The 14,154-nt window shown below is 43.9% G+C and overlaps 1 protein-coding gene across 5 annotated transcripts in view; it reads right to left on the bottom strand.

The window, feature by feature from the left end:
• Positions 1-157: 157 nt before the first annotated feature.
• Positions 158-14,154, bottom strand: part of kaznb (kazrin, periplakin interacting protein b) — a 150,419-nt gene continuing 136,422 nt past the window's right edge. For 3 of the 5 annotated variants that reach the window (XM_020483015.2, XM_031824849.1, XM_031824850.1), the window contains 12 exons: positions 11,132-11,268; positions 9,474-9,644; positions 8,697-8,877; positions 8,451-8,584; positions 7,993-8,119; positions 4,609-4,814; positions 4,203-4,321; positions 3,883-4,114; positions 2,743-2,844; positions 2,387-2,553; positions 2,152-2,269; positions 158-2,020 (listed from right to left, as the gene is read on the bottom strand). In XM_020483015.2, coding sequence (XP_020338604.1) covers positions 1,862-2,020; positions 2,152-2,269; positions 2,387-2,553; positions 2,743-2,844; positions 3,883-4,114; positions 4,203-4,321; positions 4,609-4,814; positions 7,993-8,119; positions 8,451-8,584; positions 8,697-8,877; positions 9,474-9,644; positions 11,132-11,268 — 1,853 coding nt within the window. In that variant the 3' untranslated portion in view covers positions 158-1,861. Of the gene's footprint in view, positions 2,021-2,151; positions 2,270-2,386; positions 2,554-2,742; positions 2,845-3,882; positions 4,115-4,202; positions 4,322-4,608; positions 4,815-6,017; positions 8,120-8,422; positions 8,585-8,696; positions 8,878-9,473; positions 9,645-11,131; positions 11,269-14,154 lie in introns of those variants that run through there. The other 2 variants (XR_004210001.1, XM_031824851.1) reach the window with 2 other exon arrangements.

Genomic DNA, 14,154 nt, shown 5'->3' on the forward strand with positions numbered 1-14,154 from the left:
ATAAACTGAAATAAACGTGGATTGAAAAATTGGGTTCCCCTAAATAGGCATGTCTGAAAAGTGTCTGAGCAGACTAAATCCAAATGAAAACGAAACGAATGCAATTAGACCCTTCTCGATTTTCTTAAATGCTCATAATAAACTGCAATAAGGTGCATTTCTGATAGCATTTATATCTTTATTATTGAGTAGGCCTACACAAAACACAAGTCATGTATTGTAGTTCATGTGCAGCAGTTTCAAACATGTTTTTTTTCAGCAGTGGCACATGTACAGTACATAATTACTTCATAAACACCTATATGAAAACAATACAATATAAACTCTGACCTCTTTTTCATTCAATGGAAATTGCCACTCTTTTCTGTTGTTAGTAGTCTGACTATACTTATGTGATATGCTTGAGTGAAAGTAGACTGTTTTACGCCATAACAAATCAACAATTTAGTGTGCGTTTTCTGTAACGCACAAGCCTTTGATATTCAAACCACATCTTACAACCACATGTGAATAGGTTGAACTAGCCTAATGTTCCCACTTTGTATGTCTATCTGACTATGTTCACCAGGGTGCTGGGGTTGGTTTTTGTAGGAGATCGCCATAGCTGATATGCCTGTTCTCTTCTGTTTCTCTGCCCCCTCCAGCTGTTTGAATGTGTGATATGGTTGTGGAATGCTCTGGTGAAATACACTGCTCTACTGTTGTACTGTATACTCGTGCACTCTGAGTTAATGATGATAGAAAACAAATAAGATTTCCCTTGACATCCTGGCCGATGTAAACATTCTACACCAGGACATTAGACCTTCAGTATCCGTAATGCAAACTGTACGAATATTTACAATATCGTAATCACTTTGAGAGACAGCAACATCTTATTATGAATTGAATATTAGAATGTAATATTTTCCCATATTTACAATGAAATGAAAGACTCCTTTGCAAATAACAAACAAAAGAGTTGAATTCAACAGTATGAAAAGCTGAGTGGCCTCTGTAGTTTCTAGGAATTTTTCCAGCATGTTTACAAGGAATTGTATTATATTTCTGACAAACATAACAAACTGTAGTCTGTGCCTCTTGGCCATATTTGAGCTATTTGAACAAATTGCAAGCTCTGCTAAGCATTTGGAATTTTCCAGACCCCCCCCCCCCCCCCCCCACCACCTTATTCTCCTGATGGCTGTTGTCTTAACTCAAGGCCAGTTATCTCTCACAATATGGGAATGTAATTCTAAACTTACATGGAACCCAGGGAATGGCGGTTTTCCCGAAGATATGGGTCCCAAGTTCCAGACAAGTAGTGAACATCTGCAACTGATTTGAGCCAGGAAACTCAGGCAGGCCGGGCCAACATCTCTTTCCTTTCACACGGAGGCCGGCCAGGCCGGGCAGTGAGATACATGGAACAGGGCATGGACGTCGAAGGACCGAGACATCAGGCGTGCTTCTTCCTTCCAGAGATCCTGACCACCGTGAATGATCATCCTCCTGACATGGCAACGGGAACAGACCACTTTCACCCTCCATGGACTTTTGCTATGCGCCAACACATTATTACCATCATGTTCCTCCATGTATGTTACAAGAGATGCCTTGTTAAAGAACAATTGTGACGGTCATTCTTTGAAAGGAAACATATGCCACCAGTTTTCCTGCAAAGTGGAGCTTTGAACATTACAACGTGTTTACAGTTTTCTCCTATTCAAACATAAGGCATTAAGTCCACTGATATTTATTACCGTAGAACAATAAATCAAATGTTTCTGAAATTGAAAATAAAATGGTCAATTCCAAATTCTGTTGATATTGAATGCTTTTCACCTGGAGCCAACCACCTGTATCCCCCACAGGGCACAGTTCAGACATTGGTGATCTCTACATTCTTGTAGGTGTGCACGGGACTTCCCTTTGTCCTGGGCACAGCCTGCACCCGTGCCTCTCTGGGCAGAGATCCACAGCTGCCATGGTAACCAAGGCCCCGGCCAATGGCGATCTTTGGGTTAAACCGAAGAGGACTCTGGGAAAATGAGAGGAAGAATAAGTCAAAACAGAATTCATACCCAGTGGAACAGTCCAGCCTAATTTCGATTAACTACCATTTGTCGAGACATCTTCATAAATAAAATGGTTAAAGTAGCTTCTTCTTACCTTGCCTGACCTTCGTCTCATAGACACTATCTCCTCGTTATAGCGGCTAACAGCAGAAGGGGATTGTGGTGGGGCTCCCGTTCCCGGCACTTCACAATCCTGCTCCACACTAGTTTGCCTACAAGGGGTAGGAAGAAGGGAAAAGTCAATTAACTTCACTGCTATAAATTCAACAAAACATTATACTTATTGCCAAGGAGCTTAAAAACATAAATGATATAGGGAGACCAATCACCTGGCAGGGATGGAGAGAGCCTTCATCTCCTCAAACATGTGCCGATGAAGCATATGTTTGTGGCTGGGGATTCCCAGGGCCTTGGCCATGGCATCTGCATCAAATGAGGGGTCCAGAGCCAACACAGCACCATGGACTCCCCTGCCATGAAGACTGTCAGCATACTCCTGACCAGTGAGACATAGGGACATAATATTATCCAACAAGAACAATGGCAAGCAAACAACTTGGCTAAATTTGCCTCAAACTTCCCTGGCAGGATCTAGTGTATACACCAGTCTATTGGTCCAAAACGGAGACAGTCTGAATGGAATCCAGGTGCATTCTGATGTTTCTGTACTAGGAAAAGGACCTACTTTTAGGTCTATGTCTCTGATCCACTTTATGACTCTGTGGCAAGTCCAAACCACTGGGTCCTGGTCCTTGTGCTCACACTGGGCTCGGCGAGCCTCCAGGACCTGTACACCAACAACACACACATACTGAACTGTTAATGTACTGTTATAATACAGTAAGGTTAAAAAAGTATGGTTACTACTGTACGGTTACTATGGTTACAACAGTACAGTTACAGCAGTACGGTTACTACTGTACGGTTACTACTGTACTGTTACTACTGTACTGTTACTACTGTACTGTTGCTACTGTACTGTTGCTACTGTACTGTTGCTACTGTACTGTTGCTACTGTACGGTTACTACTGTACTGTTAGTACTATATGGTTGCTGCTGTACGGTTGCTACCGTACTGTTACTACCCTACTGTTACTACCGCACGGTTACTACTGTACTGTTACTACTGTACGGTTGCTACTGTACGGTTGCTACTGTACGGTTACTACTGTACTGTTAGTACTATACGGTTGCTGCTGTACGGTTGCTGCTGTACTGTTGCTACTGTACTGTTGCTACCGTACTGTTGCTACCGTACTGTTGCTACTCTACTGTTACTACCGTACGTTTACTACCGTACTGTTACTACCCTACTGTTACTACCGGACGGTTACTACCGTACTGTTACTACCCTACTGTTACTACCGCACGGTTACTACTGTACGGTTGCTACTGTACTGTTGCTACTGTACTGTTACAACTGTACGGTTGCTACTGTACGGTTGCTACTGTACGGTTACTACTGTACGGTTGCTACTGTACTGTTGCTACTCTACTGTTACTATTGTAGGGTTACTACTGTACGGTTGCTACTGTACCGTTACTATTGTAGGGTTACTACTGTACGGTTGCTACTGTACCGTTACTACTGTACGGTTAATACTGTACGGTTACTACTGTACGGTTACTACTGTACGGTTACTACTGTACGGTTACTACTGTACGGTTACTACTGTACTGTTACTACTGTACTGTTACTACTGTACGGATACTACTGTAATCACTCCACAAATACACCGGGAGGAGAGGCTGAGAGGTCACTAATGTCACAGTATTGATAATGAACACAGGTCTGATTTGATTTGATTTGATTTGAGGTCTGACCTCTTTGTCGAAGTTGAGCAATTGCAGGAGCTGGATGGCCAGGAGCAGGCTGGTTTGGTGGGAGTGGGTGGTGATGTTCAGGAGTCTCTCCAGGTCTCGTCGGCTGAGGGAGTTGAGCACCCGGCCGTCCACCAGTTGGCTTTGGAAGGCTTGGGAATACTGGGGCAACCCGACGTCACTCAACCAAGATTTGGCAACCCAGTGATGGTCCATTTCAGCAGCCTTTGATAGCCTAACATTTGAGACGGTCATACTCAGCAATGTGTGTGCATACAGGCCTGTTTGTGTGTGTGTGTGTGTGTGTGGATGTTCCAGCTCACCCCTGGCCAGACTCTGCCTCCCTGTAGTCCTCGATGGCGAGGCGTAGCTTCCTGCGGTGCATGGGGTTACTGATGCCCAGTCCCAGCTCCAGGTCCTCGTCTGTCAGCCCCAGCAGCACCTGCAACCAGGGGACACCCACCCAGATCACTCTTATCAATATACACCTGCACTGCACAGCACTCACAGACTAAAGCACAAACATGCAAGCAAGCATGGACGAGGAAATACTAGATCTAATGCAGATTCTATGAGGAAGGAAAGCATGCCGAAATCCCGGTTTTCCTGGGAAGATGAGGGATTCTTAGTATCGCTGTTACCTTCACTACAAGCTTTGTAAAAACAAGTCCGGAAATCAGAGTTAAAGTGGATGGGTACTTGTTACATGTTGAAGCGTAGAGGCCATACCTTCCCACTCTTGACGTTTTCCGAGCAAGCACGAAGGTACATGGACATTGCCATGACAACCTCCAACCAGGCTTGTACCGCCCCTGCCTTCCACAGTGACATGGGTGTGTTCCGAGTGAGCTCCATCTGCTGGAGGCGGTCCAGCTGCTCCTCTCCGTCTGATAGGCTGGGTTGTTGTGTTGATAGGCTGGAGAGGCTGTCAGAGTCTGTCAGGATTGGTCAGGGGAAGTAGAAGTACAGGACAGGGGAGGGGTTTGGGGTGAAAGGAATTGAGAGGCAAAAATGACTCATCCAACTCAAATTGAACAGTAGAAAAGGGAGGATATATAACTGTGTACTATTGAACTGTGAAAAGGGAGGATATATAACTGTGTACTATTGAACTGTGAAAAGGGAGGATATATAACTAGGCTATTACTAATATCCCTCTGTAAAACGTTGACATGCCTACAATATGTACCATCTACTGAAACACGTGGGATTGTTAGACTCCCCCCAACAACCTGTACAATGTCCCCCGGCATCTAACATGCCATTTCATGACAGGAGTCATTGACTGACAAGAGGGTCTCAAACCAGAGACCAGGAAAGTGTCAAAACTGCTTTAGGACTATTATGAACAGTCAAGCCACTGCTCTATGTAGCCAGAAGATGGTGCCAGAGTACTTCACAACAGCAGAGTATTATCGAGGTCTCTCTACAGTCTAGAGTACTGATTCGATGCCCATAATGAGGACATTAATGAATGGCTCATCACACTACAATTTATATTACAAAGTGAGAACTGGTGCCACAACTGAGCAGGTGACTCAAGCATTGACAAATACAGGAAACATTTTATAAATACAACTATTAGTATGCATTTCCTAAAGTCAGTCTATGGTTTTACTGTTCAGCAAATGCTGTGTGAATTGGGTTAAGGTTTGAGTTTGAATGTCTGAGTTTGAATGATAGGTTGGGGATGGAGTGACTTTTAGTCACTACGGGCAATGATTAAATATTGAGACACAGTAGAAACACGACACATTATTCATAACTAACATCTGCTGTGAATTTACAACCTGTTTAAACAAGCTTCCAGCAAAATCCCGGATGATTAGCAAGTGTTCAGCAAGTGTTTCTTCAACCTTGTCAACATGCTGAGAGTGAGGCCTACAGAAGTACAATCTCGATGAATTGTTCAGTAGCACAGGAGGTCCTTTCCCTTCAGCATGGTTTAATGAATGATCCCCACAGTGTGGAAACAAACACTTGGTAAATCACAGACGAGGGTATCTTTTCTGGGGAGTGAGGGAAGGAGGGAGTCACCATCCAACATGGCCCAGAGAGGAAGTGTTGAGAGGGGCACCAGGACACAAGAACAGATTAGACATGGAACAGAAAAACGTCACATGGATACATTTGGTTGCTGGTTTTATTTTAAAATAAGATTTTTTATTTCAATCATTTATCATGTTCATTTTTACCCTAGAAGTTACTTCCTGTTCTTTAAATAAAATACTTAATAGATTTACTCTTTTATGCAACATCTCCTGAATGACAAAACATTAAACAGATTATTATCGTAATCACAAATGTAAGAAATGAGGAGGGGTTGTATGCTAAATAGCAAAACAAACAGAAAAAATAAACGTTCATTGCATCCAGAATGATGCAAGAGAATGAAAAATGGGAATGGGGTTTTTGTTTCGGGGGGGTTAGCTAATACGAACAACAGAGAACGCTTGAGGTTGTTATTTTCACTGCTAACTAATAGATTCCTAACCAAAGCAGCACAGATAATCATGCAGGGGTTTTAGTGCACAGTCCTATGCTTACCACTGGCACATGTTAGATAGTTGTCAACTCAACTCAAGGACAAAAGCGATCTTACAAGGCATTGCTAACAGTGACCCACATCTACTCTGTCTTTGTTCTGTTTGATCAAAGACCAAACGTGAACCTTTGGCAATTTAAAATGCGTTTAAACAGTGTGTGTGTGTGTGTGTGCATACGAGTCACAAACATTTAATTATTTTGTGTGTTAAATTATTTTTTTGCTTCCTGTTGTAGAACCTTATTTTGGTTTTCAGCATTCAGTCTAAGAAATGTAAATGGATCGATCAAACACATCTACAGGCTGGGCAGGGTACTGTAAGTCTTTAACGATTGATGTCTGAAACATTCAGCATGGGTAGAACAGAGCAGGAGGCCTACACAAACAAGCACATATGAATAATCTAGCTAGCTAGCATTCCCATACTCCTAAACCTATCTCTATACAAACACACTATTCAGATCACACACTGGCACTCACAGCATCATCCTATTTAATGCTATCCTATTTGTCAATGCTGCCCAGTGGGCTATTTAAACGTACTGTTCCTCCCCTATTGTCCAATATGACAGAATAAGCAATAAGGCCTTCTCCCCCCCCAGCTGTAGTAGGTTCTCTTGTTCTACAGTGGCACAACAAAAGGTAGCTTCAAAGTCCTTACTGTTGCTGTATAGCGGGACGATTCTGAAACAGCGGACAAACTGGTCCACTGTGAACTACAATATCAAATGTCCTTATGATTGTCATATTATTAACATTTCGTTTCAGTTTCACGCTCCGAAACATGGTTGGTCCATACACTTCAATGTTTTTTTTTATTACTAAATGATACCAGTGGTCCAGTAGACTTCGGTTCGGAGCAGGGTTGTGCTAGTATGTTTAGTCTCCAGTTACAACGTGGAGGGTATTCCTCATTCATATTTTCATGAGAATGTCAGGAATGGGCCAAATAAGACTGGGATGGGAGGATTCTAAATAAAACAAGTCCAGAATTATGATAAAAGCAACTCTAAAATAAAACAGTTATCAGACAAAATACATTTACAAACACTAGGTGCAGAATTACTTCTATTTACATATGCACAGCTGTCCTTCAAGTCTCCAGTTATAAAAAGAAACGTATATTAAGACAAATAAAAGATAACACAGCATAAACATGTCAACGCATAACAATCCTGTCTATATATTTATATGCATGTAAACATATATACATATGCATACATGTACATCTATAAATATATATTTAATTTACATACATACATTTTTTAGGATAATGTACATTATCTGGGGGCAGCAGTTGTCTCTCGGGTTTTTCTTTTGGGAACAGGCGGCAACACACCCGTACACACACACACACATAGGCACACATGAAGGCACACACACACACCCACCCACCCACACATGGATGCACGCGCACACGCACACACACACACACACACACACACACACACACACACACACACACACACACACACACACACACACACACACACACACACACACAGAAATCCACATACACCATCACCAGTCGGCATCCTCCTCTATGTAATAATCAGGGGTGGATGTACCATCAAACAGGCCCGGGTCCATTGACTTGCGCTGCTTTCCCCGAGCAAACACCCGGGACAGGGAGCCCAGACTCATCTTCTCCTTCTTCTTTGTCTTACGCTTCTGGTCCTCCAGGTCCTCCATAGACTAGGCCAGGGAAAGGAGATGGCGGGAGGAAAGAGAGAGGGAGGGCAGGAAGAGAGAAAGAGGGGGCAGAGGGGAGTAGGAAAGAGAGAAAGAGAGAGGGAAGAGGACACACAGACAATCAGGTTAGTAAATGAACCGGGAGATTCTCTCACAAACAACTTGCATATGAAATCACAGAACTACAGTAAACTAATATTTTAACAGAACTAAACCAAGGGAAAGAGCAGGCAGAGAAAAGAAAGACAGACAGAACAGAGAGGAGTACAGAAAGGTACTTATAGAGAATTGTGGAGGTGTGATTACTTGGTCGGGGAGGCCAGGCAGCTCTTACATTGCAGAGGGAGTGGGTCCGGTGGCGGGGGGAGTTGATGTCGCTTGGGGTGGACGACCGATCCCCGTCAGCCGCCGACGCGTCCGAGATGATGGAGGGCTGGCGGGAGTGACAGGGACTGACCCTGACCACCGCTAGAGAGGAGACACACACATTAGACACACTGACTCCTCAATACAGTAATGGTTGTGCTGTTTGTGTGTGTGAGAGAGAGAGAGAGAGAGAGAGAGAAACAGGTGAGCCTACCCTGGCGGTCCACAGTGTGTCCGTGGTAGAGGGTCTGTTGGCTCTGGCGGATGGCAGCGGTGAGGGGCAAGTCTCCCTGCATCGCCCACTCCTGACTGCCGTTCACCACCGGCTCTGAGGGCATGGCCAGGGAGTGGCGTTTCGGCACATCCTTAGTCAACGTGGCCAGGGACTGTTTCGCCTGGCATAAATACACACACAGGGTGGTAAGATACAGTGACACACACACACACACACTGACACACGTGTTAAAATATGCTAACACAAGCATTTCGCTACACCCGCAATAATATCTGCTAAATACGTGTTTATGACCAATACAATTTGATTTGAAATATGCGTTTACGCTTTATATTTGGCATAGCACAATGTGTTGAGATGTGTGTGGGATTAGATGGGACAGATCACTCCATAAAGGTTAGCATAATTCTCTGTCTGTGAGCACTTGACATTGACAAAGACAGTCTTTTAGCTTTGATAAATCTTATCAGCTGCTGCTGAGGGTAGTGAGGAGCTAGCATAGCCCTACAGAGGAGGTGGGCTGGCTGTTGACTGGCAGCGGAGAGGAATTAAGGACATGGAGTGAATAATGAGGCCATCTCTCAGTCAGACAGACAGACAACAGGCTCTCTAAGGAGCTCCACAACCAGGCAGAGAATGCATGAATTCCGTTACAGAGCAAAACACAGCATGTGTGTGTCAGTGCATATCAGCGTGTGCGTGTCACATTGCGTGTGTGTGTCTGTGTGTGAGTGTACGTGTGTGTGTGTGTCTCACCATTGTGAGCTCAGCCTCAAGCTCTTTGATGCGGTTCTCCTTCATGTCCATGTGAGAACGCAGGATGCAGGCCTGCTCTGTAGCTTCTTTGGTCTGCCTCCTCAGATCCCATTTCTCCCTCTCCAGCAGGTCCTTCTCCTTAGCCAGGGCCTTCACAGCATCCTCACTCTCCTACAGTAGAGCACACAGACACTGTCAATCTTCAGAGCATACACTGTAGTACTGCCTTAAACCAGTGTGTGAGCACTTGACTGCTCAATGAATCCCAGTTATATTAGTTCAAAATACTTGGAGTGTATCTGGCTACTGTATGTATAGGGATTGTAATGTACCTTACGCGGCTGGTCGTAGTTGAGTGTAATGTACCTTACGGTGCTGGTCGTAGTTGAGTGTAACGTACCTTACGGTGCTGGTCGTAGTTGAGTGTAACGTACCTTACACGGCTGGTCGTAGTTGAGTGTAATGTACCTTACGGTGCTGGTCGTAGTTGAGTGTAATGTACCTTACGGTGCTGTACATAGTTAAGTGTCATGTACCTTACGGTGCTGGTCGTAGTTAAGTGTCATGTACCTTACGGTGCTGGTCGTAGTTAAGTGTCATGTACCTTACGGTGCTATACGTAGTTGAGTGTAATGTACCTTGCGGTGCTGGTCGTAGTTGAGTGTAATGTACCTTACGGTGCTGTACGTAGTTAAGTGTCATGTACCTTACGGTGCTGGTCGTAGTTAAGTGTAATGTACCTTACGGTGCTGTACGTAGTTGAGTGTAATGTACCTTACGGTGCTGGTTGTAGTTAAGTGTAATGTACCTTACGGTGCTGGTCGTAGTTGAGTGTCATGTACCTTACGGTGCTGGTCGTAGTTAAGTGTAATGTACCTTACGGTGCTGTACGTAGTTGAGTGTAATGTACCTTACGGTGCTGGTCGTGGTTAAGTGTCATGTACCTTACGGTGCTGTACGTAGTTGAGTGTAATGTACCTTGCGGTGCTGGTCGTAGTTAAGTGTAATGTACCTTGCGGTGCTGGTCGTAGTTGAGTGTCATGTACCTTATGGTGCTGGTCGTAGTTGAGTGTAATGTACCTTGCGGTGCTGTACGTAGTTGAGTGTTATGTACCTTGCGGTGCTGGTCATAGTTAAGTGTAATGTACCTTGCGGTGCTGGTCGTGGTTAAGTGCCATGTACCTTATGGTGCTGTACGTAGTTGAGTGTAATGTACCTTGCGGTGCTGGTCGTAGTTAAGTGTAATGTACCTTGCGGTGCTGGTCGTAGTTGAGTGTCATGTACCTTACGGTGCTGGTCGTAGTTGAGTGTCATGTACCTTACGGTGCTGGTCGTAGTTAAGTGTAATGTACCTTACGGTGCTGTACGTAGTTGAGTGTAATGTACCTTGCGGTGCTGGTCGTAGTTAAGTGTAATGTACCTTGCGGTGCTGGTCGTGGTTAAGTGTCATGTACCTTACGGTGCTGTACGTAGTTGAGTGTAATGTACCTTGCGGTGCTGGTCGTAGTTAAGTGTAATGTACCTTGCGGTGCTGGTCGTAGTTGAGTGTCATGTAACTTACAGTGCTGGTCATAGTTAAGTGTAATGTACCTTACGGTGCTGTACGTAGTTGAGTGTAATGTACCTTACGGTGCTGGTCGTAGTTAAGTGTAATGTACCTTACGGTGTTGGTCATAGTTGCGTATGAAGTCTCGGAGCTGCTCCTCCCGGCTCTCCAGTGTGGTGTACAGCTGCTGCATCTGGTTCACCAGGTCTGCCTTCTCCACCTTCAGACGCTTACGGTCAGACTTCATAGCTGTGGGGGGACACAGACACACAGACACAGACACACACACAAATCAGGGCTAATGGCTTTGACCAAAGGTTGGTTCAAATATGCAGTTACAGTGCATTCGGAAAGTATTCAGACACCTTCACTTTTTCCACATTTTGTTACGTTACAGCCTTATTCTAAATTTGATTAAATTACTCTTTAACCTCATCAAACTACACTCAATTCCCCATAATGACAAAGCAAAAACAGGTTTTTAGAAACTTTTTGCAAATGTATAAAAAATGTAAAACAGAAATACCTTACTTACATAAGTATTCAGACCTCTTGCTATGAGACTTGAAATTGAGCTCAGGTGCATCCTGTTTCCATTGATCAACCTTAAGATGTTTCTACAATTTGTGGTAAATTCAATTGATTGGACATTATCTGGAAAGGCAAACACCTACAGTTGAAGTCGGAAGTTTACATACACCTTAGCCAAATACATTTAAACTCAGTTTTTCACAATTCCTGACATTTAATCCTAGTAAAAATTACAGGTTTTAGGTCAGTTAGGATTACCACTTTATTTCAAGAATGTGAAATGTCAGAATAATAGTAGAGAGAATTATTTATCTCAGCTTTTATTTATTTCATCACATTCTCAGTGGGTCAGAAGTTTACAACTTGGGTCAAACGTTTCGGGTAGCTTTCCACAAGCTTTCCACAATAAATTGGGGGAATTTTGGCCCATTCCTCCTGACAGAGCTGGTGTAACTGAGTCAGGTTTGTAGGCCTCCTTGCTCACACACGCTTTTCATTTCTGCCCACAAATGTTCTATGGGATTGAGGTCAGGGCTTTGTGATGGCCACTCCAATACCTTGACTTTGTTGTCCTTAAGCCATTTTGCCACAACTTTGGAAGTATGCTTGGGGTCATTGTCCATTTGGGAGACCCATTTGCGACTAAGCTTTAACTTCCTGACTGATGTCTTGAGATGTTGCTTCAATATATCCACAAAATGTTCCTTCTCATGATGCCATCTATTTTGTGAAGTGCACCAGTCCCTCCTGCAGCAATTCACCCCCACAACATGATGATGCCACCCCCGTGCTTCCCGGTTGGGATGGTGTTCTTCGGGTTGCAAGCCTCCCACTTTTTCCTCCAAAACATAACATTATGGCCAAACAGTTCTATTTTTGTTTAATCAGACCAGAGGACATTTCTCCAAAAAGTCAAATTTGTCCCCATGTTCATTTGCAAACTGTAGTCTGGCTTTTTTTAATGGTGGTTTGGAGCAGTGGCTTCTTCTTCGCTGAGCGGCCTTTCAGGTTGTGTCGATATAGGACTCGTTTTACTGTGGATATAGATACTTTTGTACCCATTTCCTCCAGCGTCTTCACAAGGTCCTTTGCTGTTGTTCTGGGATTGATGTGCACTTTTCACACCAAAGCACGTTCATCTCTAGGAAACAGAACACGTCTCCTTCCTGAGCGGCATGACGGCTGCGGGGTCCCATGGTGTTTCTACTTGCGCACTATTGTTTGTACAGATGAACATGGTACCTTCAGGCATTTGGAAATTGCTCCCAAGGATGAACCAGACATGGAGGTGTACAATTTTTCTTCTGAGGTCTTGGCTGATTTCTTTTCATTTCCCATGATGTCAAGCAAAGTGGCACTGAGTTTGAAGGTAGGCCTTGAAAAACATCCACAGGTACATCTCCAATTCACTCAAATGATGTCAATTATCAGAAGCTTCTAAAGCCATGACATAATTTTCTGGAATTTTCCAAGCTGTTTAAAGGCACAGTCAACTTAGTGTATGTAAACTTCTGACCCACTGGAATTGTGATACAGTGAATTATAAGTGAAATAATCTGTCTGTAAACAATTGTTGGAAAAATTACTTGTGTCATGCACAAAGTAGATGTCCTAACCAACTTGCCAAAACTACAGTTTTGAAAAACGAGTTTTAATGACTCCAACCTAAGTGCATGTAAACTTCCAACTTCAACTGTATCTATATAAGGTCCCACAGTTGACAGTGCATGTCAGAGAAAAAAACAAGCCATGAGCTTGAAAGAATTGTCCGTAGAGCTTCGAGATAGGATTGTGTCAAGGCACAATATTTCTGCAGCATTGAAGGTCCCCAAGAATACAATGGCCTCCATCATTCTTAAATGGAAGAAGTTTGGAACCCCAAGACTCTTCATAGAGCTGGCCGCCCGGCCAAACTGTCCAATCGGGGGAGCAGGGCCTTGGTCAGGGAGGTGACCAAGGACCCAATCGTCACTCTGACAGAGCTTCAGAGTTCCTCTATGGCGATGGGAGAACCTTCCAGACGGACAACCATCTCTGCAGCACTCCACCAATCAGGCCTTTATGGTAGTGTCCAGACGGAAGCCACTCCTCAGTAGAAGGCACATAAAGAACACTCAGACCATGAGAAACAACATTCTCTGGTCTGACGATATTTGGACTGAATGCCAAGCATCACATCAGCAGGAAACCTGGCACCATCCCTATGGTGAAGCACGGTGGTGGCAGCATCATGCTGTGGGGATGTTTTTCAGCGGCAGGGATTGGGAGAGTAGTCAGGATCGAGGGAAAGATGAATAGAGCAAAGTACAGAGAGATCCTTGAAGAAAACCTTCTCCAGAGCGCTCAGGACCTAAGACTCGGGTGAAAGTTCACCTCAAATCAAATCAAATCATATTGGTCACATACACATGGTTAGCAGATGTTATTGCGTGTAGCGAAATGCTTGTGCTTCTAGTTCCGACAGTGCAGCAATATCTAACAAGTAATCTAACAATTCCACAACAACTACCTAATACACTCAAATCTAAGTAAAGGAATGGAATAATAATATATAAATATAAAATGTATGGATGAGCAATGACAGAGTGGCATAGGCAAGATGCA

Source organism: Oncorhynchus kisutch, linkage group LG5 (genome assembly GCF_002021735.2).
Source record: "Oncorhynchus kisutch isolate 150728-3 linkage group LG5, Okis_V2, whole genome shotgun sequence".
NCBI classification, from domain to species: Eukaryota; Metazoa; Chordata; class Actinopteri; order Salmoniformes; family Salmonidae; genus Oncorhynchus; species Oncorhynchus kisutch.